Source organism: Trachemys scripta, chromosome 16 (genome assembly GCF_013100865.1).
Source record: "Trachemys scripta elegans isolate TJP31775 chromosome 16, CAS_Tse_1.0, whole genome shotgun sequence".
NCBI lineage: Eukaryota > Metazoa > Chordata > Testudines > Emydidae > Trachemys > Trachemys scripta.
Window position 1 is genome coordinate 7,114,170 of NC_048313.1, and position 25,997 is coordinate 7,140,166.

At 66.4% G+C, this 25,997-nt stretch overlaps 1 protein-coding gene across 1 annotated transcript in view; it reads left to right on the forward strand.

The window, feature by feature from the left end:
* The window catches only part of HUWE1 (HECT, UBA and WWE domain containing E3 ubiquitin protein ligase 1), a gene marked incomplete in the record, with an annotated part of 60,209 nt that overhangs the window by 14,835 nt on the left and 19,377 nt on the right, over positions 1-25,997 (forward strand). Inside the window, 54 exon segments of the mRNA XM_034792756.1 lie at positions 1,039-1,245; positions 1,539-1,691; positions 1,804-1,866; positions 2,472-2,549; positions 3,083-3,130; positions 3,223-3,291; positions 3,679-3,778; positions 3,893-3,993; positions 4,216-4,366; positions 4,490-4,617; positions 4,985-5,125; positions 5,206-5,317; positions 5,840-6,001; positions 6,083-6,184; positions 6,446-6,526; positions 7,845-7,951; positions 8,351-8,528; positions 8,842-8,933; positions 9,408-9,619; positions 10,286-10,343; positions 10,784-10,960; positions 11,952-12,197; positions 12,288-12,421; positions 12,881-12,981; positions 13,210-13,404; positions 13,683-13,899; positions 14,451-14,573; positions 14,834-15,068; positions 15,558-15,788; positions 16,038-16,160; positions 16,274-16,369; positions 16,567-16,836; positions 16,948-17,100; positions 17,991-18,118; positions 18,613-18,694; positions 19,024-19,200; positions 19,277-19,436; positions 19,665-20,023; positions 20,320-20,515; positions 20,697-20,864; positions 20,948-21,093; positions 21,181-21,247; positions 21,501-21,715; positions 21,857-22,068; positions 22,518-22,700; positions 22,863-23,035; positions 23,348-23,496; positions 23,581-23,656; positions 24,024-24,122; positions 24,373-24,506; positions 24,788-24,959; positions 25,218-25,446; positions 25,592-25,770; positions 25,855-25,944. Of these exon segments, the coding sequence (XP_034648647.1) occupies positions 1,039-1,245; positions 1,539-1,691; positions 1,804-1,866; positions 2,472-2,549; positions 3,083-3,130; positions 3,223-3,291; positions 3,679-3,778; positions 3,893-3,993; positions 4,216-4,366; positions 4,490-4,617; positions 4,985-5,125; positions 5,206-5,317; positions 5,840-6,001; positions 6,083-6,184; positions 6,446-6,526; positions 7,845-7,951; positions 8,351-8,528; positions 8,842-8,933; positions 9,408-9,619; positions 10,286-10,343; positions 10,784-10,960; positions 11,952-12,197; positions 12,288-12,421; positions 12,881-12,981; positions 13,210-13,404; positions 13,683-13,899; positions 14,451-14,573; positions 14,834-15,068; positions 15,558-15,788; positions 16,038-16,160; positions 16,274-16,369; positions 16,567-16,836; positions 16,948-17,100; positions 17,991-18,118; positions 18,613-18,694; positions 19,024-19,200; positions 19,277-19,436; positions 19,665-20,023; positions 20,320-20,515; positions 20,697-20,864; positions 20,948-21,093; positions 21,181-21,247; positions 21,501-21,715; positions 21,857-22,068; positions 22,518-22,700; positions 22,863-23,035; positions 23,348-23,496; positions 23,581-23,656; positions 24,024-24,122; positions 24,373-24,506; positions 24,788-24,959; positions 25,218-25,446; positions 25,592-25,770; positions 25,855-25,944 (8,038 nt within the window).

Below are 25,997 nucleotides of genomic sequence, written 5' to 3' on the forward strand. Positions count from 1 at the left end.
TGGTTCCTCAGACGTCCAAACAACGCAGTTCCCTTAAAGTGCCCAGCCTCCGGCCAGACACACACGTCAGATAGGATGATGATTCCTGAACATCTGATCTCATAGAAAAGAAAAGGTTCTTCCAATCCCAAAGGATCAGCCGCACACCCAGGTCCAATGATAACTTAGCTCTTACCCACAATACACGCGTAGAGCCAATCCTTATTAACTAAGCCAAAATGTATTAAAAAAGGAGAGAGCGTGTTGGTTCAAAGATCAATATACAGACAGACCTGAGTTCAATTCTTGAGGTTCAGATGCATAGCAGGTGGGTTTGTAGTTGCCAAAAGTCCTTTTAGAAATAGTCGGGAGGTTATAGTCCAATGTCCATATTCAGGGTGACGCCAATCAGTGACTGGGGATCTCAATCCTTGTGGCTCCAAGTTCCCCCTCTTGGGACCCAAAGCAGATCTGAGATGATGCAGGATCGTGTCCCAGGGTTTTTATACATTTCCTGCAGCCTTTCGGCCTGAGAAAATAATCGGCCTAACTCTCCTTCTCCCAAACATCCTGGCAATTGGCACAGGGTCATTTATCCATTACACAGTTCAGATCCAGGTTACCCCAACCTTCAAAGAGACATAGAGACAATTTCCCTCAAGTGTCTTCCTACACGTTAATATTCCTTTTTTGATCTTTGAATCAAAACTGTAGTAATAGACAAGACTTGTTTGCTCCCATCACAAGCCCTGAGCAAACCGCTCCCCTTCTCTCTCTAACAATGCGGCTGCATTTCAGAGCTCTGTTCGGTCACAGATCTTCCTAGCCAGTCGCTAAACTTTGGCCCTGGGTCTGGTCAGTCTGGGAGGTAATTAACTCTTCCTGGCCCTGTCACCTTTCAATGAGATATTAAGTTACACTCATAAGGTCACAACGGTAAGAGCCTCCATCTTGGACTGGCCTGGGGCTGTGGGGGGGAAGAGACGTGTAGAGGCAGGGCGGAGTCAGGACTCCTGGGTTCGCTGGCTGCTCCCCTCACCCCGTGTCCCCCCCCTTCAGTGCGAGCTGTACCACTGGGTGGATCTCTTGGACCGCTTTGATGGCATCCTGGCCGACGCCGGGCAGACGGTGGAGAACATGCTGTGGATGTTGGTGTGCGACCGGCCGGAGCGGGAGCAGCTCAAGGCCCTGCTGCTGGCCGTGCTCAACTTCACCGCCCTGCTCATAGAGTACAGCTTCTCCCGGCATCTCTACAGCTCCATCGAGGTGGGGAGGCAGGGCCCCTGGCTTTCATGGGAGGGGAGCGGGGGGCTGGGAGCCAGGACACCTGGGTTCTCTCCCCGGCTCTGGGAGGGGAGTGGGAGCTGACGGTTCGGGTGCTGGGAGCCAGGACTGCAGGGTTCTCTCCTGGCTCTGGGAGGGGAGTGGGAGCTGACGGTTGGGGTGCTGGGAGCCAGGACTCCAGGGTTCTCTCCCTGGCTCAGGCTGGGATCCCCCAGCTCTGAGCCCCGAGAAGCCCCCGACCCGTGCAGTGTCTAACCCCTCCCGCTGTCCCATAGCACCTGACCACGCTGCTGGCCTCCTCGGACATGCAGGTGGTGCTGGCCGTGCTGAACCTGCTCTACGTCTTCAGCAAACGCTCCAACTACATCACGCGCCTGGGCTCGGACAAGCGGGCGCCCCTGCTGTCCCGGCTGCAGCACCTGGCCGAGGTGAGCGCCCCTCACGCCGCGGGAGGTGGGGAGGGGCAGGGCTGGAGGGGCTCTGGATGTGGCTAACCCCCCTCTCCTCTCCTCTCCTCTCCTCTCCTCTCCTCTCCCGCAGAGCTGGGGCGGCAAGGAAAACGGCTTTGGACTGGCCGGGTGTTGTAGAGACTTGCACATGGTGGTGAGTTCCCGTCCCTGGCTTCCTTCTCTTCCGCTAGCCGGCCCTGGCACGCCCAGGGCGGTGACAGATGCCGGACTCCTGGTGCTGTCGGCACCCCGAGCCCTCATGGGCGGAGTTCCTGGGGGACCCCCAGTGCTGCCCCGCATCGCTTGTTCTCTCCTGGACGCCTGGGTTCTCTCCCGGCTCTGGGAGGGGAGGGGGGTCTGGTGGTTAGAGCAGGGGGGGCTGGGAGCCAGGACTCCTGGGTTCTATTCCTGGCACAGGGAGGGGAGGGGGTGTCTAGTGAGTTGGAAGGAGGGCTGGGGGCTCGGACTCCTGGGTTCTCTCCCCAGCTCTGGGAGGGGGTTCCTTGTAATGGTAGCTGCTCCGTCTCCGCTCCCTGAAACAGCAGCACATGGCGCCCTGCCAGGGCGGCTAGCACATGAGGCTGGCGCTCCGGACTCCTGGCTTCTAGTCCCAGCTTGGCCTGCGTGTCTCAGTTTCCCTCTTGAGGGGGAGCTCTGAGTGGTGAGAAGAGCGGGGTAGGTGGGGCTTTCCCCAGTCTGGGAAGGGGCAGGCTGGCCCCTGCAGTGCTCTGACCCCCCCGTGCTGTGCTCTCTATGTAGAAATACCCACCCAGTGCCACCACGCTGCACTTTGAGTTCTATGCAGATCTGGGCACCGAGGTCAAAGTGGATAAAAGGGTGAGTGTCCGGCTGGGGAGGGCTGATCCCCTAGGGGGAGACCCCAGCGTGGGGCAAGGGGGAGGGAATCGTAGCTTGAAAGGCCCTGGAGTGAGGCCAATTCCGGGGGCCCAGCCCTGCTTGCCTCTGGCTCGCAAGCTCTGTCCTTAGCGCCCTGAGCTGTCAGCTCTCATCCGGGAAGGGCAGATTTCCTTAGCCGTGCCCGCGGCGTCAGGACGCCTACCACCCTCAGCAGCTCGTGGCCCGCCATGCCCCCTAGAGCGAGGTGGGACTGGGAGCCAGGACTCCTGGGTTCTCTCCTCCACTCTGGGGGAGGAGTGGGGGCTAGTGGTTAGAGCAGGGGGCTGGGAGCCAGGACTCCTGGGCTCTATCCCTGGTGCCAGGAGGGGTGGGTGTGGTGGAGGTTGGAAGTCAGGACTCCTGGGTTCCATCTCCTAGCTTTTGTGTGGGGAGACTGACCGAAGTTGTGGACAGCTTCCCCTCCCAATTCCCACCCGCCGTCCCTTTAATGCCCCCGCCCCCTTCCTTTGCAGACGACCAGCAACACGTTGCATTACATCCACATAGAACAGCTGGACAAGGTAAGGCTTTGGGCCTGGCGGGGGGGGGGACGGGACGGGACGCGGGTTTGAAGCTGCCTGGTGCCGAGCCCTTGTCTGGTCTCCTCCTGCAGATTTCGGAAAGCCCCTCCGAGATCATGGAATCCCTCACCAAGATGTATAGCATCCCCAAGGACAAGCAGGTCAGTGCCGGGGCATCGCCGGGGGACTGGGAGCCAGGGCTCCCGGGTTCTGTCCCCAGGGCGGGTGGTCAGAGGAGGGGTCCTGGGAGGCAGGACTGCTGGGCTCTGTTCCCTGCTCTGGGAGGGGAGTGGGGTCTAATGGGTGGGGGCTGGGAGCCAGGACTCCTGGGTTCTATCCTCAGCTTGACTTGACTCTGGGAGAGAGCCCGTGCCTCTCTGCCTCAGTTTCCCCTCCTGCCCCTTCTAATGATTACAAGCTACTTGGGGGCCGCCTCTTGCCTTGGGGCGGTGGTGGGGGGGAACTGTGCAGTGCTGGGAAGGGTGGGGCGCGGTTGTGGGCTGTACCGTAATACCCCCCCACGTACTCTGTCCCCCGCCCCACTCCAGATGCTGCTCTTCACACACATCCGCCTGGCGCACGGCTTCTCCAACCACAGAAAGCGTCTGCAGGCTGTCCAGGCCCGGCTGCATGCCATCTCCATACTAGGTAAGGGGGCCTCTGACCGCCTGCCTCCTGCGTGGCCTGGCGCTGCTGCCCAGTGGCCCTGCTTGATGCCAGCTGTGCCACGCAGCCTAACGCACTGCCCCTCTGTGCCCGCAGTGTACTCCAATGCCCTGCAGGAGTCAGCCAGCAGCATCCTGTACAACGGGCTGATCGAGGAGCTGGTGGACGTGCTGCAGATAACGGACAAGCAGCTCATGGTGAGTGTCCCAGGTGGGGGGCTGGGATGGCTGGTAACCCCATGGAGTCGGGGTACCGGGGTTCTCGGGGCACCTGTGCTTGTCAGTCCCACTCACATGGGAGGGGAACCCAACCAGCTGCTGATGCAGGATGGCCTTGGCAGCCGTGCCTCAGTTTCCCCCCCGGGTGCTGGGGAGCCAGGGCCCGGCTTGGCGTCTCATGCCCCTCGTCACCTCACGCAGGACATCAAGGCGGCCTCCTTGAGAACCCTCACCTCCATCGTCCACTTGGAGCGGACCCCGAAACTCAGCAGCATCATCGACTGCACGGGAACCGCCTCCTACCACGGCTTCCTGCCGGTCCTCGTGCGGAACTGCATCCAGGCCATGATCGGTGAGCGGGGGCGGCTGGGTGAGGGGCCGGGGGAGCGGCTGGGTGTGGGGCCAGGCTGGGGACGGGGCTGGGGGCAGGTCCGGGGGAGACCAGGCGAACAGCTGACTAGGATGTCCCTTGCAGACCCGACCATGGAGCCGTACCCTCACCAGTTTGCCACGGCCCTCTTCTCTTTCCTCTACCACCTGGCCAGCTACGACGCGGGCGGGGAAGCGCTGGTTTCCTGCGGCATGATGGAGGCCTTACTGAAGGTGACGTGGGGAGAGGGCCTTTGTCCTCTCGAGGGCGCCGGCGGACAGGACAGGGGCCCCAGCTCCCATGTGGCCTGAGGGCAGCGAGCTGGCTGGCTCAATTGAAGGGCCTGGGGAGCAAAGGACTCCTGCCCTCTCTGGAGATTGTCCCGGAGCCGGAACTGAACGCCCCCGGGCAGATCCTGGGTTCCCCGGGTCACAGATCCCAAGGCTGGATGGGACTGAGGTGGTCTCGGCTGGCCCCGCGGGTGTCCCCCTCATGCTGAGCAGGTGGAACTAGGGCGGGTTTCAAAGCCCCCTGGGGGGGCGCATGGCCCCGCTCCTCGGCTCGCCCGTAACCAGGGATCTCGCTGCTCCCCCCCGCCAGGTGATCAAGTTCCTGGGGGACGAACAGGACCAGATCACCTTCGTGACCCGGGCGGTCCGCGTGGTGGATCTCATCACCAACCTGGACATGGCGGCCTTCCAGTCCCACAGCGGCCTCTCCATCTTCATCTACCGGCTAGAGGTAACCGGCCCCCCGCCGGCCACGACCCCCTGCCCTGCCCCCCCTGCCCAGCCCCCGCTAACGCCCTGCTCTCTCCCCAGCACGAGGTGGACCTGTGCCGCCAGGAGTGCCCCTTCGTCATAAAGCCAAAAATCCAGAGACCGCCCACCGCCCCCCTCCAGGAAGGGGAGGAGATGGAGACGGACATGGAAGGTAACTGGGAACGTCCCAGAGCACTGGGGGGGTGGCTGAGCCGTGCGTTCCCCCTGCATTGCCTAGCAGTGGGAGCTGTCTGTGGGCGGGCTGGGTACTGCGGCTGAAACCCCGTGGAGATGGATGTTGGCCTGGGGTCGGCCGAGCTGCAGGTCTCCTGCCCCAGGAGATGGAGGGGTTTGGGAGTGAAAGAGCTTCCCAGAGGTCTTTGCTTTCAGCCCCCCTGCTCTAACCCATAGCCCCCACTGCCCTCCTAGAGCCAGAGAGAGAACCCAGGAGTCCTGGCTCCCTGCCCCCCCTGCTCTAACCACCAGCCCCCACTTCCCTCCCAGAGCCGGGGAGAGAACCCAGGAGTCCTGGCTCCCAGCCCCTCTGCTCTAACCCGTAGTCCCCATTCCCAGAGGGCTTAGCCCCAGAGAGGTGCCGGCTCTCTGGGGCTGGAAGGAATCGGGCGCCGGCACGGTGCCGAGGAATCCCGGTGTGTGTGGTTCCTGGCATGTAACATTCCGTGTCCCCCTGCAGTGTCGGACGTGGCCATGGAGAGCAGTCCGGGCCCCTCGACCTCAGCGGAGCCCCGGCCAGAAGCGGCAGCAGTGGTGGTGGCAGAAGTGAGGACGCCGAGCGCCGTTGCCCCCAGCTGCAGCACCGGCGGCGCGACCAGTGCCGTCGTCGCCCCCCGCAGCGGTGGGTTGGGCTGGCTCGGGTGGGGCGGGCGGGGGGCGGCAAGTAGTGACCCGGGTGCTGACCTCTTCCCCCCATCCGCAGGCGTGCAGTGTATCCCACAGCGAGCTGCCCTCCTCAAATCCATGCTCAACTTCCTCAAGAAGGCCATCCAGGACCCCGCCTTCTCAGATGGCATCCGCCACGGTGAGGGGGCGCCTGTGGTGGGCGAGGGGTGGGAGCAGGGTCTGAGCTGCCTATCTCCTCCTCTGCCCCCTCCCCTGCCAAGAGAACCCAGGAGGCCTGGCTCCCAGCCCACCCTGCTCTAACCACTAGACCCCACCCCCCTCTCAGAGCTGGGGAGAGAACCCAGGAATCCTGCTTCCCAGCCCCCCTCCTTTCTCCCCATACGAAGGGGAGTCCCCCCCCTTCCCCTTGCTGTGTCTCACGGCCCCTCTCCCCTCACAGTGATGGATGGCTCCTTGCCTACCTCTCTGAAGCATGTCATCAGCAACGCGGAGTACTACGGCCCGTCTCTCTTCCTGCTCGGTAAGTAACGGGACAGGGCCAGGGGAACCTGCAGCGCTCCCCGCTCCGGAGCGATGCCTTCCCGAGTCCCCTCCAGCTGCCCTTCGGGGGAAGGGGGGTGTTGATTCTGGTCCTGATTCTCATTCCCTCGACTGCTCCGTCCCCTGGAGAGCTGCCTTTCAGTACTACTGCCCACCCTGCGTCCGCAAATCCAGCGCGGGCTGGCGTGATCTGGGGGCGGGGCAGGGCGTGCTCAGAGGAGCCCTGAACTCCTGCTGCGGCCTGGTTCTGGTACCCACGATTCAAGGCGGACGAGGATAAATTGGGGAGGGGTCAGAGCCGTGAGAAGGATTCAAGCGTTGGAAAAGCTGCCTGAGAGCGAGCGACGCCGGGAGCTACTGAAGCAGGCTTGGGGTGACTTGCTCCCCGTCTCTGCCAGTGTGTGGGCATGGCGGATTTATGGGCCGGCTCTGCAGTCCGGTCGAGGAAGGCTTCAATTGGCGCGAGATTTCTCATTAGTGTGTCCAGCTTCCCCTTCCAGCCAGCAGCTCTGGTTCAAGGAAATGGACACGACTCTAGGGCAGGTTTCCCAGACCTGGGGTTGTTCTCATCGCTCTTTGGGGGCCCGAACCGGGCAGCGACAGCTAGCCGGCCCGCTGGCTGCCTTGGGCAAGCCCCCAGGCGTCAGGTTCCCCATCTGTTGAAACGGGAACGACCCCGCTGAAGTGAGATCTGTGGCTGCCGAGAGCTAGAGTAGGGTTAGCCAATATCCCCAGCGCAGCCTCGCGATCCCTCCTCCAGACTGGTTGCCCTCGTGCGGGGCGAGCCCTTGCCCGGCTGTAGTGGGACAGGGAGGGCGGCCTGCTGCTTGCACGAGTTAGGGTAGCGTGTGGAGTCTAACGGAAACCGGGGTGCCCTTATGTATAGCACCTGGCGCAGGGCAAGAGCTGGGTGCGGCTCATTAGTGTGTCCAACTTCCCTGCCCACCTCTCTGCCGCACCCCACAGCTGAGCCGGGCCCCTAAAAGAGCCCAGGATGTCAGATGGTCTGTCTCCACCCTCCCTGATCCTTCAGAGGAAGGTGTGGGGGGGAATAAATAGCCCCATTGGGCATGAGGGGAGGGAAATTCCTTCCTGACCCCCCTGGCTGAAGCCCTGAAGCATGAGAGTGGGCTAGTCATTTCAGTGGGCTCTCTCCCGAACGAACGGGTGGCTGGGCGCGGGAGCTGATCCTTGGCCCAGCCCCTTCCTGGCTGGGAGGGCCCCAGCCGGGGGGCGTCTTACTGAGAGGAGTGGGACGGCCGTCCCTCACCCACCGTGCTCTCTCCTCTGCCCTGCAGCCACCGAAGTGGTGACGGTCTTCGTGTTCCAGGAGCCCTCACTGCTCTCCTCGCTGCAGGACAACGGGCTGACGGACGTCATGCTGCACGCCCTCCTCATCAAAGATGTGAGCCTGGCCGCCCCACCGGCCCCATGCCCTCGCCTGGCTGGCTGGATCCGCCGGCTCGCGTCCCCTTCCCCGGTGGGCGGGCTGTGGGTCCCTGCTAGGATCGAAGCTCTTTCACTTGGGGCCGGGTTCCCGGCTGAGCAGGCCTCAGGTGACCCCCCCCCTTAGCCGGGGATTGACCCACCTGCCTGGCATGTGCTGAACAAGTCCCTGCTGTGGGGTCGCTGTCTGATTCCCAGTCCGGTCCCCCTCTCTTCTGGCTCCTGGTGGCTCTTGGGAGGGCATGGGGTGGGGCAGCTGACTTCCCGCCCCCGTGGCTGACTCGGCTCGTGGGAGGGGGTGGGGGGCAGCTGACTTCCCGCCCCCGTGGCTGACTCGGCTCTCTCCGCCCTCGGGCAGGTCCCGGCCACGCGGGAAGTCCTGGGCTCCCTCCCCAACGTGTTCAGTGCCCTGTGTTTGAACGCCCGCGGCCTCCAGTCCTTCGTGCAGTGCCAGCCCTTCGAGCGGCTCTTCAAGGTGCTGCTCTCCCCGGATTACCTGCCCGCCATGCGGCGCCGGCGCAGCTCCGACCCGCTGGGTGAGTACCGGGGGGCAGATTGGCCGGGGGAGCGCTCACCAGCCATCCCTAGGCTCCTAGGCCTGGCACTCTCCTGGCAATGGGCATCGGATGTTTTTCTGGGGGAAGGGACTTGCCCAAGATCTAGAGAACCCAGGAGTCCTGACTCCCTCCCAGAGCCAGGGAGAGAACCCAGGAGAACCCCCCCTCTCCCCCCCCAAGCTGTGGCCAGACTTGGCAGGCTGCGCTGCCACAAGGGGGCGCCCCAGCCCGCGTGGGAGGCTGGCAGCTCTGGGGCTCTCCGGTCGCGCACTGAGTCTGCTCTGCCCTGCAGGGGACACGGCCTCTAACCTGGGCAGCGCCGTGGACGAGCTCATGAGGCACCAGCCCACACTCAAGACGGACGCCACCACCGCCATCATCAAGGTAAGGGGGGGCCTGGGCCTGGGCCGTGTCTCATGGGCCCTGGACTCGACCGGCCTGCGGCATCGGAGGGGTCGGGGGGGAGAGGAGTGCGGTGTGGCACTGCCATCCTGCAGTGCTGGCTTACCGCGTGGCTCTGACCCCACCAGCCCCGCCCCGGCTCTGGCCACCGTGAGGAGCCATTTGGCTAGTGTCACCTGGTTTGAAATCATCATTGTAAGCCCCCTCCTGGCCTTTCTCCCCCTCCCCACCTGGCAATAGTCTGGAGACCCGATCAGTCTCTGGGTCTCCTCCCCCTCCCTGTCTGTCCGTCCCATCATGGGGACAGGGGCTCTCATGGCGTCTGTCCCCCCGTCCCTCCCCGCTGCCCTAACCCCCCCAGCGTCGGGCACTGAGCAGCTGGGCGGCTCCCCGGCGGCCCCGGGACTTAGCCTGGCTGTCCCGGCTCACTGCGCTGTCGTCTCCCCGCCGCCGCAGCTGCTGGAGGAGATCTGCAACCTGGGCCGGGACCCCAAGTACATCTGCCAGAAGCCATCCATCCAGAAGGCCGACGGCACGGCCACGGCCCCGCCGCCCCGCTCCACCCACGCGGCCGAGGAGGCCTCCAGCGAAGACGAGGAGGAGGAGGAGGTGCAGGCCATGCAGAGTTTCAACGCCACTCAGCAGAGCGAGGCAGAGCCCAGCCAGCAGTGAGTGTCCCCCCCCTGCAGCTAGGGGGCGCCAGGCTTCACCCTCATCCCCTTAGACACAGGGGAGCCGGTCCGCCCCGTGTCTTTCCCGAGCTTGTGCTGGGAAAGGGTTAACTGGTCGTCGCAGCTCGACTGGCAGCGAACCCAGGAGTCCTGGCTCCTAGCCCCACCCATGGTCTAATCCCCTAGACCCGACTCCCCTCCCAGAGCCGGGAAAGAACCCAGGAGTCCGGGCTCCCAGCCCCTCTCCCCCTCCCCCCCAACCCTCATGTGGTGAATTAGACCCCAATGGCTCTGCAATCAGAGCACAGCCAAGCTATCCCCACCTTGAGGATGATGGGGTGGGGGAGGACACGGGGGGGGGGTGCAGAGGGGGAAACTGATGTACGATGGGGGGAGGTGGTTTCCCCCGGGAGGAGGCTATGACCATCCCAGCCCCCTAGAGTGGCTTGGAAGCTGCAGTCCTGCCCAGGGAGGGGTGGGGGCAGATTGGGTCCTGCCACGTTTCCGGGCACGGCAGTGCCCTGGCCGCTCATGGGGGGGCGTGTTGGAGCCAGACGCCGTGTGGGCGCGAGATCTCCGTACTGGGGGCTCCGGAGCCCACCGCTGTCCCTCAGCGCCAGGCTGGGCGAGGCGCTAACTGGGGCACTTTCCTTCCTCTTCCAGGGTCGTTGGGACGGAGGAGCGAATCCCCATCCCCCTCATGGACTATATCCTCAACGTGGTGAGTTGGGCAGGGTTGGGGGGGCGTGGGGCCCCTCGCCGGCTGGGCAAGATCCCCCCCGCTGGCCTGTTAGTGTCCGGGGGCAGGCTCCCAAACCTGTAGGGCCTCCTACCCTCATGACGAGTCTCGTGATGGGGCCAGCACCTATGCCACGCTCCAGGGAGCGGCCGGGGCGGGGGTGCAAAATCACAGGGCTAATTCCCCCCTCCCCACCCCCCTGTCCATCTGTGCAAGAGACCTTTCCCCACCTTGGGGGGCCCCAAAATCTCCAGTGCCTTCGGTCCCCTCCCCTTCTAATTCGCCTCTCGGCTGAGCCCGACAGAGTGGGGTGGGAAGAGCGGGTGGGGGGGGGGGGTTGACTGCGTCCCAGGCTGACGGGCCGGGGAGATCGGGGGGCCGGTGACTGCCCCAGGCTGACCTCCCACTTCCCCCCGCCCCAGATGAAATTCGTGGAATCCATCCTCAGCAACAACACCACGGACGACCACTGTCAGGAGTTCGTCAGCCAGAAGGGGCTGCTGCCTCTGGTCACCATCCTGGGCCTGCCTAACCTGCCCATTGACTTCCCCACCTCGGCCGCCTGCCAGGCTGTGGCGGGCGTCTGCAAATCTATCCTGGTAAGGGGGGAGCTGCCTGGGGCTGTTGGGGCTGGGACGGAGGGGACGGGGGGAAGACAGCAGGTGGGAATGGGTCTGCCCCCCATTTCTGAAATCGCTCTCCTGGGGCTCAGTGAGTACTTGGCACCCCAGATCCTTTCCAGCAGCGACGTGGTCCTGCGGAACTCCCTGCCACCGGGAAGTGAAGCTGAGCTCTTGAGGGGAATTCCCCGTGGATGCCGGCACCCTGCGGGGCTTGGACAGGAATGGATGTGGGACCACAGCCCTCCGTGCTTCGAGGGGTGCCATGGGCACCCTGGCTCCCTGTCACGGAGTATTGGGGGACTCAGGGCCCTGCACCCCCGGCTTCCTGCGATTCACCATGACTCTCAGCCAGCCAGTAAAGCAGAAGGTTTATTTGGATGACAGGAATACAGTCCAAGACAGGTCTTGCAGGCACAGACAACAGGGCCCCCCTCAGTTAGGTCCAGCTTGGGGTCCCAGGGCATCCCAGCCCACCCCCCTTTGGGGGGTCAGAGCCATCTCTGCCTCCCAGCCATCTCTCCAGCCTCCTTCCAGCACTCTGCCTTCAGCGACCCCTCCCACAGCCTTTGTTCAGTTTCCCGGGCCAAGGTGTCACCTGACCTCCAACCCCTTCCTGGGTTCTCATGTTACACGCTCAGGTATTCGCCCTCGGGCAGTCTCCCATCCCCCGATGCAGACCATCCTAGTCACACTCCCCTGTCGGCATTCACACACCCCAGCAAGAACAGGCCCAGTTCGTCACACTCCCATGATGCATCTGGTTCAGCAGAATCTTCGTTTGCCCTCAGGGTGGGCAAAGGGCAGCTGGCAGCAACGCGTGGCACCTTGTGTCTCCCACCCCGGCTAGCTGGAGCTGGGTCTGGGGGCGCTGGGGGAAAAGGGGCAGGAAGAGGCCCAGCTCCCGGGGTGGGGGTCCCCTGAGGTGACCGTGTGTCAGGCCGGACTCACCCTGCCGCCTCTGTTCCAGACGCTCTCCCATGAGCCCAAGGTGTTGCAGGAGGGGCTGCTGCAGCTCGACTCGATCCTCTCTTCCCTGGAGCCCCTGCACCGGCCCATCGAGGCGCCGGGCGGCTCCGTGCTGCTGCGGGAGCTGGCCTGCGCGGGCAACGTAGCTGACGCCACCCTGTCGGCCCAGGCCACGCCGCTGCTCCACGCGCTGACGGCCGCCCACGCCTACATCATGATGTTCGTCCACACCTGCCGGGTGGGCCAGGTGAGCCGGCGGGCGGGCGGCTGGGGGCGGCGGGGCCCACCTGGGCCGGGCGGCGGGCTGAGTCTGTAACGAGAGCTCTGTCTCTTGCAGAGCGAGATCCGGGCCATTTCGGTGAACCAGTGGGGTTCCCACCTGGGCCTCAGCGTTCTCAGCAAGCTAAGCCAGCTGTACTGCTCCCTGGTGTGGGAGAGCACTGTGCTGCTGTCCCTCTGCACTCCCAACAGGTACGCTGCGCCAGCCGGGCCGCACGAGCTTGGAGAGCCGCGTCTGCCGAGCGGGCTCGGACGCTGCACCAGCCGGGCCGCCCGAGCTCGGAGAGCCCTGCCTGCCGAGCGGGCTCGGACGCTGCGCCGGCCGGGCCGCCCGAGCTCGGAGAGCCCTGCCTGCCGAGCCGGCTCATCCCCTGCTCCCAGACGCATGGCCACCCCAGGGAGCCAAGAGCAAAGGGCAACTGCGGCTGTCGGGCTAGACACGAAGGGGTGGGGGGTAACGGGGTCCTGGCTAGGGGTCTAATCCAGCTGTGGGGGGAGGTGCCAGGCCAGGTGGGCTCTCGGGTCAGATTGGAGGGCAAGGAGGAGGTACCGGGCCGGGTGCGCCCACGGGTCGGATCCGGCTGCAAGGGGGGGCGGGGTACCGAGCCAGGTGGGCCCACAGGCCTGACGCCCCCTTGTCCCTGTTCACAGCTTGCCGACAGGCTGTGAGTTCGGCCAGGCTGACATGCAGAAGCTGGTGCCCAAGGAGGAGAAGGCCGCACCCAACGCCCCACAGGGAGCCAAGAAAGCAGGTACAGACTCGGGGACAGGGCGCCGGTGGGGGGTTCACCTCAGCTCCTCCACATGCAGGTTCCTGGGCCTGGCTCTGGGAGGGCAGTGGGGCCTAGTGGTTAGAGCGGGGGAGCAGGGATCCTGGCATGAACGGCTGGGGCGAGGTCTTGTGGGGACTGGGTCAGTGTCTGGGGGACTCCTGGTTAGTCCAGGGCTCGAGCCCCCCCCAGCACTAATTCTCCCCCCAGAAGGTGAAACGGAGGCGGTTGCAGGCGGGAGTGTGGAGCCATCGGCCCAGGGCCTGCTGGAGGGGATCGGCCTGGATGGAGACGCGCTGGCCCCCATGGAGACGGACGAGCCCAGCACTGCCGACGCCAAGGGCAAGGCCAAGATCACACCAGCCATGGCGGCCAGGATCAAGCAGATCAAACCCCTCCTTTCGGGTGAGCGATGCGGAGGGCACTGGGACGCCTGGGTTCTCTCCCCGGCTCTGGGAGGGGAGTGGGGTTTAGGGGTTAGAGCAGGGGGGCTGGGAGCCAGGACTCCTGGGTTCTCTCCCCGGCTCTGGGAATGGGGTGGCAGTGGCTGGGAGCTTGGGACATCTGGGTTCTCTCCCCAGCTCTGGGGGGGAGGGACAGCAAATCCTACGTGCCAGGGGGGTGCTCGGCTTGTAATGCCCGGTGTTGGCTGCCCGCTCACCTCCACCCCATGCCCCCCATAGCCTCGTCCCGTCTGGGCCGCGCTCTGGCCGAGCTGTTTGGGCTGCTGGTGAAACTGTGTGTGGGCTCCCCGGTGCGCCAGAGACGGAGCCACCATGCTGCCAGCACCACCACCGCCCCCACGCCGGCCGCCCGCTCCACTGCCTCGGCCCTCACCAAGCTGCTGACCAAGGGGCTCTCCTGGCAGCCCCCGCCCTACACCCCCACGCCCCGCTTCCGGTGAGTGTGAAAAGCACAAGGTTTTGTCTCCCTGCATGCTGGGAGGTTGGGGCTCCATTCAGCCTGGCACCCCTCCCCCTTAGTTCAGTGTCCTTCAGATATTCAGTGGTGAGGGGAGGTTGAGGCCACTGGTCACCCCCAGCTGGGGTACAGGCGACAAGCCGGCTCTTGTAGGCGTGAGGTGTGAGGCTATGTCTGATGGCTGGGCATTACGCAGAATTACAGCCTGTTTCAGTAAGAATCTTACAACATGTAGCGTTACTGCACCAGTTTCACCGGGACAATGATGTTCAGCAGATTATGACTTTTTGATTAACACCTCACAAGTTCATAAAGTGGTGAACATAATGGTATAGACTGTCACGGGTGTGTGTTGGGGCTGGGGTCTGATCCCTTAGGGAGCGCGTGGGTGGGGGGGCTGGGGGGGGGTGACGGTTCTGGTCTGCCAGGTGGAAATTGGGGGTTGGCCTAGGCCTGGCCAGTCTTTCTGGCCCCTGGGGGCGTCTTGGGCTCCCCAGCGCGGGGCTGACCTCTCTCCCCACCCCCCACAGGCTGACATTCTTCATCTGCTCCGTGGGGTTCACGTCGCCCATGCTGTTCGACGAGCGCAAGTATCCCTACCATCTTATGCTGCAGAAATTCCTCTGCTCCGGCGGCCACAATGCCCTCTTCGAGTGAGTGCCCTGGGCAGCCAGCCCCCCGGGCTCCTGTCCTTGGTGCCAGAGGGAGTGGGGCTAGGGGTTGGAGCAGGGGGACTGGGAGCCAGGATGACTGGGTTCTGGTCCCCCGGTACTGAGCAGGGAGTGGGGTCTAGTGGTCAGAGCAGAGGGGCAGGGAGCCAGGACTCCTGGGTTTTGCTCCCCTGAGTGTGGGGGGATCCCAGCCTGGAACAGAAGCAGAGACCAGCAGACCATTAACCTGCTCTTACCCACAGGACCTTCAACTGGGCCCTCTCCATGGGGGGCAAGGTCCCCGTGGCCGAGGGGCTGGAGCACCCGGACCTGCCGGACGGGACGGGGGAGTTCCTGGACGCCTGGCTCATGCTGGTGGAGAAGATGGTGAACCCCAGCACGGTGCTGGAGTCTCCCCACGCTCTTCCCGCCAAGCTGCCGGGAGGGCAGAACTATCCGCAGTTCAGCGCCCTGCGCTTCCTGGTGGTGACCCAGAAGGTGGGTGCCGAGGCCGGTTGGCGCCGTCCAGGCTGCAGCGGTGTGACTGGCCCTGGGTGCAACTGCCACAGCCTGGGCCAGTGGCTCGCAGAGCACGGAGACGGTGGGGTGTTGTGTGTTGTGTCTCGTCTCTCTCTTCCCCCCCCCCCCCCAGCCATTGCTCAGTCTCTGCCGCTGCATGAGATGGCGCCAGGCCGTATGCCCCAGCTACTGGGGGTGGGCATGTGCACTGTGGGGCATGGGGGATCCACTGCCATGGAGCCCTGTCAGCCCCACCTAAGAAACAGGCAGGAGAGAGCATGTCAGGTCAGACGCTGTGGCTCTTGGGTGAGGGATGTATAGGGGATCCCACTCTTGCCACCAGCAGTGCTGGCTGGTGTGTGTGTGTCTGGTGGGGGGGGGGAAATCCCACTGTTGGCACCAGTGGGGATGGGGATCCCACTGCTGGCACCAGCAGAGCTGCCACTAACTCCTCCTGCCCCCCCCCAGGCGGCGTTCACCTGCATCAAGAACCTGTGGAACCGCAAGCCCCTGAAAGTGTATGGGGGGCGCATGGCAGAGTCCATGCTGGCCATCCTGTGCCACATCCTGAGGGGGGAGCCCCTCATCCGCGAGCGCCTGGGCAAGGAGAAGGAGGGGGCACGGGGTGAGGAGGAGGCAGGGCAGGAGGAGGGCGGAGCCCGGCGCGAGCCCCAGGTCAACCAGCAGCAGCTGCAGCAGGTAGGTGGTGATGCCGGGCTGGGAGCCTGGGTTCTATCCTGGGGAGGGAAGTGGGGAGTGGTGGGCGTTGGGAGCTAGGACGCCTGGGTTCTCTCCTCGCTCGGGGAGGGGAGTGGGGAGTGAGAGGCTGGGAGCCAGGACGCCTGGGTTCTCTCCTCGCTCGGGGAGGGGAGTGGGGAGTGAGAGGCTGGGAGCCAGGACGCCTGGGTTCTCTCCTTGTCCCCGCTGAGGCTTGCCTCTCTCTCCTAGCTGATGGACATGGGTTTCACACGGGAGCACGCCATGGAGGCCCTGCTGAACACCAGCACCATGGAGCAGGCCACTGAGTACCTCCTGACCCACCCACCACCACTCATGGGTGGGGTCGTACGGGTAAGCACCCCGTGGGCCGGCCCTGGGTCCCCCCGCCTGGCCCCTCTGCCCCACAGCTCCCTCTGGGGCTGCCCGGCGCCCACCCCTCAACTGCCCCGTGGCTTGTGTTGCAGGACCTGAGCATGTCGGAGGAGGACCAGATGATGCGAGCCATCGCCATGTCGCTGGGCCAGGATATCCCCATGGAGCAGCGGGCCGAGTCCCCGGAGGTGAGGGGGGAGTGAGGGGAGCTGGCAGTGCTGGGGGAGAGCCAGTGGTGGGGATCTGGTTCCGGCAGGTGGGGGGGAGCGTCCGGCAGTGGCAGGTGGGGATCTGGCGGGGGGCAGGGAATCGGGCTGCAGTGGGCGGGCGGGGGGGATCCGGCAGGCGGGCAGATCTCACCCCGTGCCCCCCACCCCTGGCACAGGAGGCAGCCTGCCGGAAGGAGGAAGAGGAGCGCAAGGCGCGGGAGAAGCAGGAGGAGGAGGAGGCCAAGTGCCTGGAGAAGTTCGAGGACGCGCAGCCGCTGGACCCGGCCGAGCTGCACGGCTTCACGGACGCCATGTTGCCCGGCTGCTCCCAGCTGCTGGACGAGCTGCCGGACACCGTGTACCGCGTCTGCGACCTCATCATGACGGCCGTCAAGCGCAACGGCGCCCCCTACCGCGACACCATCCTCAAGCAAGTGGTCAAGCAGGTGAGGAGTCCCTCCCCTTCCCCCTCCCGCCCCCCGGCCAGACTGGAGGGGGCGGTGTGGGGCCTGGGCCCCGGGGTCTGACGTTTGCCCCTGTTCCCCGTCCCTGCCCAGGTGTGGGAAGCGGCCGACGTGCTCATCAAGGCGGCCCTGCCCCTCACCACCAGCGACACCAAGACTGTCTCGGAGTGGATCAGCCAGATGGCCACGCTGCCCCAGGCTGCCAACCTGGCCACCCGCATCCTGCTGCTCACCCTGCTCTTCGAGGTGAGGCCGCCGGGCAGGGGAGAACCCAGGAGTCCTGGCTCCCAGCCCCCCCTGCTCTAACCACCAGACCCCACTCCCCTCCCAGAGCTGGGGGGAGAACCCAGGAGTCCTGGCTCCCAGCCCCCCCGCTCTAACCACCAGACCCCACTCCCCTCCCAGAGCTGGGGAGAGAACCCAGCAGTCCTGGCTCCCAGCTCCCCCTGCTCTAACCACCAGACCCCCTCTCCCAGAGCTGGGGGGAGAACCCAGGAGTCCTGGCTCCCAGCCCCCCCCTGCTCTAACCACCAGACCCCCTCTCCCAGAGCTGGGGGGAGAACCCAGGAGTCCTGGCTCCCAGCCCCCCCCTTTCCTACGTGCCTGACTCCCAAGGTGGGGGTGTGTCTCCACTCAGCCAGAGCCGCCCCTGTGGCCTCCAGCCACCTCAGACTGAGCTCCTGGGCTCCGGTCCTCCAGCTCCTTCCTCCTCCCCCGCTCTGCCCAGCAGGCCCCACCGAGCCAGGCTCCCTCTGCGCGGACCCGGCTGCGCTGCCGGCGTGGCTGGTGAATTACCCGCGGTGCAGCACTGCCCAGAGCCAGCTCCCAGGGAGACTCCCCGTCTGCCACCTGCCGGTGCTCCAGGGCGAGGGAATCGCCCTCCCTCTGGGGCCTGGTTTGTCGGCATCTCGGGGTCAGCTCGGCCAGTCCTTTGCAGCTGGGGAACGAACACCCACACCACCACACACACTCCCTGCAGTGCAAAATATCGGGGAAACTGAGGCACGCCTGGGCTTCCTAAATGCAACACAGACCATTCCAAGCAGGGCTCGTCCCCTCCAGCAGGGGGTGATGCTGTCCCGGGGGGGGGCAGGGGTTACCTGGTGGCCTCCCCACATCTCTTGTGCCCCCTGCAGGAGCTGAAGCTGCCGTGTGCCCGCGTGGTGGAGTCGAGCGGTGTCCTTAACGTACTGATCAAGCTGCTGGAGGTGGTGCAGCCCTGCCTCCAGGCCGCCAAGGAGCAGAAGGAGGTGCAGACCCCCAAGTAAGGGCCTAGGGGGCGCCCTCAGCCTCCCCACATCTGAGGCGAACGGGAGACGGGGTCCCTGGGGGACTGACCTGGGCTGCTGCTCAGACCCTGCGAATGCGCCCCCCAGAGGGGACAGGCTGTGCCCCATTCCCTGCCCCCCAGAGCCAGCCAGTCCCTGCCCTGGGGCCGATGGGAGCCGGCGCCCCCCAGAGGGGACAGGCTGTGCCCCATTCCCCGCCCCCCTGAGCCAGCCGGTCCCTGCCCTGGGGCCGATGGGAGCCGGCGCCCCCCAGAGGGGACAGGCCCCAGACCCCATTCCCTGCCCCCCTGAGCCAGCCAGTCCCTGCCCTGGGGCCGATGGGAGCCGGCGCCCCCCAGAGGGGACAGGCCCCAGACCCCGTTCCCAGGCCCCTGAGCCAGCCAGTCCCCGTCCTGGGGCCGGATGGGAGCTGGCGGCCCGACCCCTTCAGTCGGTCCCACAGAACAATGCCCTTCCTTCCCTGCCCCAGGTGGATCACCCCGGTGCTGCTGCTCATTGACTTTTACGAGAAGACGGCCATCTCGTCCAAGAGGAGAGCCCAGATGAACAAGGTACCGGCCTTGCGAGGCCTTGTCGGCTCTGTCAGGGTGGGGGGATTTGGAGGGGGGTGGGGAGAGCAGACCAGGGGGCAGTTGAGGGGATCCAGGTGGCGGGGGAGTGCAGGCTGGGGGGAGCTGGGGGGGGGGGGGGGGGGGGAGGGCAGGCCAGGGGGGCGGTGGGGGAGTGCAGGCTATGGGTGGGGGGGGAGCAGGCCAGGGGACGGCTGGGGGTTCTGGGGGGCGGGGGAGCGCTGGCCTGGAGGGGTGGCGGGGACGGATCCCAGCAGCAGGAGAGGCAGGGCCCGGGCTCCCCACGATCCGCTGGGTTCTCTGCCCCCCAGTATCTCCAGGCCAACGGGAACAACTGGCGCTGGTTTGACGACCGCTCCGGCCGCTGGTGCAGCTACAGCGCCAGCAACAACAGCACCATAGACACCGCCTGGAAGGCGGGCGAGACCAGCGTGCGCTTTACCGCCGGCCGTCGGCGCTACACTGTGCAGTTCACCACCATGGTGCAGGTACAGAGCTGAGCTCCCGGGGGGGGGGGGGGGAGGCAGCCTTGAGCACACGCTGACCCCCCCCTTCCCCTGCCAGGTGAACGAGGAGACGGGCAACCGGCGCCCGGTGATGCTGACGCTGCTGCGGGTGCCCCGGCTCGGGAAGGGAGCCAAGGAGAGCAACGGGCAGGAGCTGGAGAAGACCCTGGAGGAGGCCAAAGAAACTGAGGGTAAAGCCAAGGAGGAGAAGGCAAATGGTACGTGCCGTGGGCTGGCGGGGGAGCTGCGGGTCGTGGGGGGGGAGCCCACGGCGGGGCTGGCGGGGGGGCTGCGGGGCGTGGGGGGGGAGCCCACGGCAGGGCTGGGAGGAGCCCAGGGCTGCGCTAGTGGGGCTGCCCGTCGGGAGTGAGGGGCACTGGGGGAGCCCGGGGCTGTGTGTCGGGAGTGAGGGGCAGCTGCCATCCCCAATGTGCTCTGCCCCCCAGAGGCCCCAGTGCCCACGGAGCCCCTGCCTCCCGAGAAGGAGGCGGCCCCCGAGGAGCCGAAGGCGGCCGAGATCCTGATCGAGGGGCTGACGGAGGAGATGGTGACGGTGCTGATCCGGGCCTGCGTGAGCATGCTGGGGGTGCCGGTGGACCCCGACACGCTGCACGCCACCCTGCGCCTCTGCCTGCGCCTGACGCGCCACCACAAGTACGCCCTGATGTTCGCCGAGCTCCGCAGCACCCGCATGATCCTCAGCCTGACCCAGAGCTCCGGCTTCAACGGCTTCACGCCCCTCGTCACCCTGCTCTTCCGGCACGTCATCGAGGAGCCCTGCACCCTGCGCCACACCATGGAGAAGGTGGGTGCTGCCGGCCCAGCCACTGCGCGGGCCACTGGGCACACGGTGGGTGCTGCCAGCCCCACCCCGTCACCTCATGGGCCCCTGGAGAGAGGGTGGGTGCTGCTGGCCCCTGTCACTGCCCGGGCTCCTAGGCAGTGGTGGGTGCCCCCGGATGCCAGGAGGATGGTGGGTGCCCCTGGCCTCACCTACTGTGACCCCGTGGGCCCTTGGAACACCAGGGAGAAGGTGGGTGCCACTGGACCATGCCCCCCCCCCCCCCCCGCCGGGTGATTTGGGCCCCCCCCCCCCTGCAGGTTGTACGCTCGGCGGCCACCAGCGGCGCGGGCAGCACCACCTCCGGGGTGGTGTCGGGCAGCCTGGGCTCCCGTGAGATCAACTACATCCTGCGCGTGCTGGGCCCGGCCGCTTGCCGCAACCCAGAGATCTTCACCGAGGTGGCCAACGGCTGCATCCGCATCGCCCTGCCCGCCCCCCGCGGCTCGGGCACCGGTAAGTGGGGCGCAGAGACCCCCTGGCTCCCCCTGCCTGGACTGGACAGGCCTGGGAGCCAGAACTCCTGGGTTCTCTCCCGGCTCTGGGAGGGGGTGGGGGCTGGTGGGTGATAGCAGGGGGGGACTGGGAGCCCGGACTCCTGGGTTCTATTTTGCTTCCCTTTCTCTCCCCTTGGGAGCATCGGACGATGAGTTCGAGAACTTGCGGATCAAGGGCCCCAACGCGGTGCAGCTGGTGAAGACGACGCCGGTGAAGCCGTCGGCCCTGCCAGTCATCCCCGACCCCATCAAGGAGGTGATCTACGACATGCTGAACGCGCTAGCCGCCTACCACGCCCCGGACGAAGGTACCCGCCCCCCTCCTCCCCCCGCGTTGCCAGGCTCCCTGTGGGCTGGCCAAGCATTGTCTCATCCGCCCCCCTCTCCGCAGCTGAGAAGAGCGAGGCCAAGCCGGTCACGGCCAGCCAGGAGGTGAGCCAGCTGCTGTCGGACATGGGCGACGACGTGTACCAGCAGTACCGCTCCCTCACCCGCCAGGGCAGCGACTTCGACTCGCAGAGCGGCTTCGCCATCACTGTGAGTCCAGCCGCGCCGCGCCGGGGGGGAGCGGGGGGTGCCCCGCACCGCGGTGACCTGGTGCTGACCACTCCTCTCCTTTCCCAGGCCCAGGTGTTCGGCGCAGACGGAGCAGCCGCCGAGACGCCGCCATCTGGGACCCCTCAAGGAGAAGGTAACGGTGACTTCCTGGGCTAGGGGATCCCCTTTACCCCAATACTGCCGGGGGTCCCCAGGATCCCTCCCCCAGCCAGGGTGGGGCACCTCAGCTGCCCCCGACAGCCGGCACGGGGCACCCCCAGGGACCCCCCTCTGCTGTCCCCCAATAGCTGGGGTGGGGCACCCTTGGGGATCTCTGGTGGCACCAGCTTCCCAGGGGACCCCTTTCTGTGCACCCCCCACCTAACCCATCTCCCCCCCGCCCGCAGCCTCTACCCCGGAGGAGTCGCGGGAGGGCCGGAAGGACAAGGAGGGAGACAAGGCGACGGAGGAGGGCAAGCAGAAGGCCAAGGGCAGCAAGCCGCTCATGCCCACCTCCACCATCCTGCGACTGCTGGCCGAGCTGGTGCGCTCCTATGTGGGCATCGCTGCCCTCATCGCCAACTACAGCTATACCGTGGGCCAGTCCGAGCTCATCAAGGAGGTGAGGGGCAGTCTGGACACCTGGGTTCTCTCCCTGGCTCTGGGAGGGAAGTGGGATCTGGTGGGTTGGAGCCGGGGGGCTCGTGCCAGGGTTCTGGGGCGTGGCGTGGGGACCCGCTCACCCCTCCCCATGTCCCGGCAGGACTGCAGTGTGTTGGCCTTTGTCCTGGACCACCTGCTGCCCCACACCCAGAACGCAGAGGACAAGGATACCCCCGCGCTGGCCCGTCTCTTCCTCGCCAGCCTGGCTGCAGCGGGCAGCGGCACGGACGCCCAGGTGGCACTGGTGAACGAGGTGAAGGCGGCGTTGGGCCGGGCGCTGGCCATGGCGGAGAGCACAGAGAAACATGCCAGGTGAGTGGGGGCTGGCAGCCCTGGGGTCTCTGCCCGGCTCGGGGAGAAGGAGGGGGGTCAGGACCTGGTAAAGGCTCCTGGGATGATACAGTGGCTCCCAAATCCCCTCTGCAGGTTTCTAGCCCTGACGACGCTGCCGGAGTGTGCCGAGAGCCTGAGCCAGTCGCTTGGGGTGGGGAGGGGATCTGCCTCCATGCAGCTCAAAGGGGTCTCAAGTCCCACTTTGGGAGCTCTGGGCGACTGGCGCTTTGCCAGCAGCACCGCACTGAGGGGCAGGAGAACAGCCCCCCCTTGACTGCTGGGAAGAACGTATTGGGGTATCCCACCACTAACACCAGCACCTCGCTGGGGGTGATCTCCCAGGGCAGACACCGGTGCCTGTTTGGGTGCGTGGGGGGGTGTCCCAGAGTAGCGGTGGCGCGGCGCTGATCCCTCCTCTCCCTCCCCAGGCTGCAAGCCGTGATGTGCATCATCAGCACCATCATGGAGTCCTGCCCCTCCACCTCCAGCTTCTACAGCAGCGCGGCCGCCAAGACGCAGCACAACGGCATGAACAACATCATCCGCCTCTTCCTCAAGAAGGGGCTGGTCAGCGACCTGGCGCGGGTACCCCACAGCCTCGACCTCTCCAGGTGCGCCCGGGGCTGGGTGCCAGGACTCCTGGGTTCTCTCCCCGGCTCTGGGAGGGGAGGGGGGCTGGTGGTTAGAGCAGGGGGGGCTGGGAGCCAGGACGCCTGGGTTCCCTCCCCAGCTCTGGGAGGGGAGTGGGGGCTGATGAAGACTCTGCCCCGCAGCCCCAACATGGCGAACACGGTGAATGCGGCGCTGAAGCCCCTGGAGACACTGTCGCGCATCGTCAACCAGCCCAGCAGCCTCTTCGGCAGCAAGAGCACGGCCAGCAAGAGCAAAGCGGAGGGCGAGGTGCAGGGCGCTGCCCGCGACGCCAACAGCAACCAGCAGGACGTGGGTACGTGGGGCCGGGATACCTCCCCTCGCCCACAGCCTGTGCACCCCGGCCAGCTCCCACCCACCTCCTCCGCTGCCAGGCTCCCTCCCCTCGCCCCCAGCCTGTGCCCCCGGCTGGCTCCCTCCCCTCACCCACAGCCTGTGCGCCCCTGGCCTGCTCCCACCTGCCTCCCCCGCTGCCGGGCTCCCTCTCCGATTTCCCCTCTACTCCACTGGGATCGCCTGCTGCCCCCTGCTGCCAACTCCCCCTAGCCTGCGCCCCTCCCCATGCTCCCAGGATCCCTGCGCCTTCCTGATCGCACTGTTCCCCCAGGGGAGCCGGGGGAGGCCGGTGCCCATGAGGAGGACCACGACGCGGGCCAGGCGGAGGTGGCGGACGGCGACATCATGGACGGGGAGACGGAGGGCGACGCGGTGGTGATCGCCGGGCAGCCTGAGGTGCTTAGCACCCAAGAGATGCAGGTGAGGGGCCGGCTGGGGAGCCGGGGCGGCGGGGGGGCATCACAGCCGGCCTGGCCCCCACCCACCACTCCTCTGCCCCCGCAGGTGGAGAACGAGCTGGAGGACCTGATAGACGAGCTGCTGGAGCGCGATGGCGGCCCTGGGAACAGCACCATCATCGGTGAGGGGGGCGTGGGGCAGGCACCCAAGGGCGTGTGCCGGGTCTTGGGGGGACTGCTGGGCACAGCCCGGAGGAGGGCAGCTGGGGACGAAGCAGGGCCTGGCGGGTTACATGCTGCTCTGGGAGCCAGGACTCCTGGGTTCCCTCCCTAACTCTGGGGGGGAGTGGGGTCTAGTGGCTAGAGTGGGGGCAGGGCCCCTGCTCTGGTATGGTGGGGGGTCGGAAGGCCCATGTCGAGAGGGATCTCGGTCAGGAGCCTGGAGGGGGGGTTCTCACCCCCTTCCCTGTGGCCCTGGAGCCGAGGGCCTGGCTGGCGCTGCGCATGTGGCCGCGCCGGGGCCCCCCTCACCCTATCCTTGCCCCACAGTGAGCCGCAGCGGGGAGGACGACGCCCCGGAAGACGTGCTGATGGACGAGGCCCCCTCCAACCTGAGCCAGGGCTCCACGCTCCAGGCCAACCGGGAAGGTAAGGGTTAACCGGCGACACTGCCCCCCGGTGGCCAGGGTGGGGCGCTGCGGGGAGGCCTGGAGCTGAGCCCTGTGGCGGGAAACACATTGGCTGTGTGCGCGGAGAGGAGCCCGGACGCCTGGGTTCTCTCCCCGGCTCTGGGAGGGGAGTGGGGGCTGGGAGCCAGGACTCCTATCCCAGCTCTGAGAGGGGAGTGGGGGCTGGTGAAGGGCAGGGCTGACCTATGGCCCCCCTGTACTGTCCCCAGACTCGATGAACATCCTGGACCCCGAAGACGAGGAGGAGCACACGCAGGAGGAAGACAGCAGCGGCAGTAATGAGGATGAGGATGACAGTCAGGACGAGGAGGAGGAGGAAGAGGAGGAAGACGAAGATGATCAGGTGAGGCTGGGGCCATCAGCTAGCATCGCTCCTGGCTCTGGGAGGGGAGTGGGGTCTAGTGGTTATGGTGGGTGGCTGGGCTCCAGGACTCCTGGGTTCTCTCCCGGCTCTGGGGGGGGGGGGGGGGGGGGGGGCTGGGCTCCAGGACTCCTGGGTCCTCTCCCGGCTCTGGGGGGGGGGGGGGGGGGGGCTGGGCTCCAGGACTCCTGGGTCCTCTCCCGGCTCTGGGGGGAGGGGCGGGGTCTCTGGAGGCTGGCTGTAAGCAGGCTGTGTGCCGGCAGGACGACGAGGAAGGCGAGGAGGGGGAGGAGGAGGAGGAGGACGACGATGGCTCGGAGATGGAGCTGGACGAGGATTACCCCGACATGAACGCCTCGCCCCTGGTGCGCTTCGAACGCTTCGACCGCGAGGATGACCTCATCATCGAGTTCGACAACATGTTCTCCAGCGCCAGTAAGGGGGCGGGGGGCTCGCTGGGCGCCCGGAGCTCAGCGCTGGGGTCCCCAGGCTTTCCGTCCCAGAGGTCAGGGCTAGGTGGGGCCAGGCCCCCAGGTTCTCAGGCAATCCCTGAGCCCCATGGTGCCTTGGTACCCCCAGTGGGCAGCATGGCTGCTCTCCAGGGGTCTCTGTGGCCCTGGGCTAGCCCAGCCTGGATAGGGCTAGCCCAGGGAGCTGCTAACCTGTCTCTCTCTTCCCCCCCCCCCCCCCCAGCGGATATCCCCCCCTCCCCAGGAAACATCCCGGCCACTCACCCGCTCATGGTGCGGCACGCAGACCACAGCTCCCTGACCCTCGGCAGCGGCTCCTCCACCACCCGCCTGGCCCAGGGCATCGGGCGGAGCCAGCGGACGCTGCGCCAGCTGACGGCCAACACCGGCCACACGATCCACGTGCACTACCCCGGCACGCGGCAGCCCAACCCCCCCCTCATCCTGCAGAGGTGAGACACGCTCGCTCCCGCCCGGCTGCGGACCCGGCCCCCCCTCGGTGCGGTGTTATGTGCGGCTGTTCCCCACCTGCTCCGCCCCAGAGGTGGCCGCATTTCGGCGCCAGGGAAGTACCCTAACCGCCCCCCCTCCCCTCAGATTGCTGGGTCCCTCGGCCGCAGCCGACATCCTCCAGCTGAGCAGCAGCCTCCCGCTGCAGAGCCGGGGCCGCGCCCGCCTCCTGGTGGGGAACGACGACGTCCACATCATCGCCCGCTCCGATGACGAGCTGCTGGACGACTTCTTCCACGACCAGAGCACGGCCACCAGCCAGGCAGGCGAGTGCCGGGGGCGCCGGGGTCCCGGCCCTTGGGGGACGCCGGCTCCAAACAGCCTCCTTATCCCGCCTCTTCCCTCCGCAGGGACCCTCTCCAGCATCCCCACCGCCCTGACGCGCTGGACCGAGGAGTGCAAGGTGCTGGACGCGGAGAGCATGCATGACTGCGTCTCAGGTGAGCCTCGCAGCGCCCCCTCCCACCTGGCCCCCTCGCCGGCCCCGCCCCCC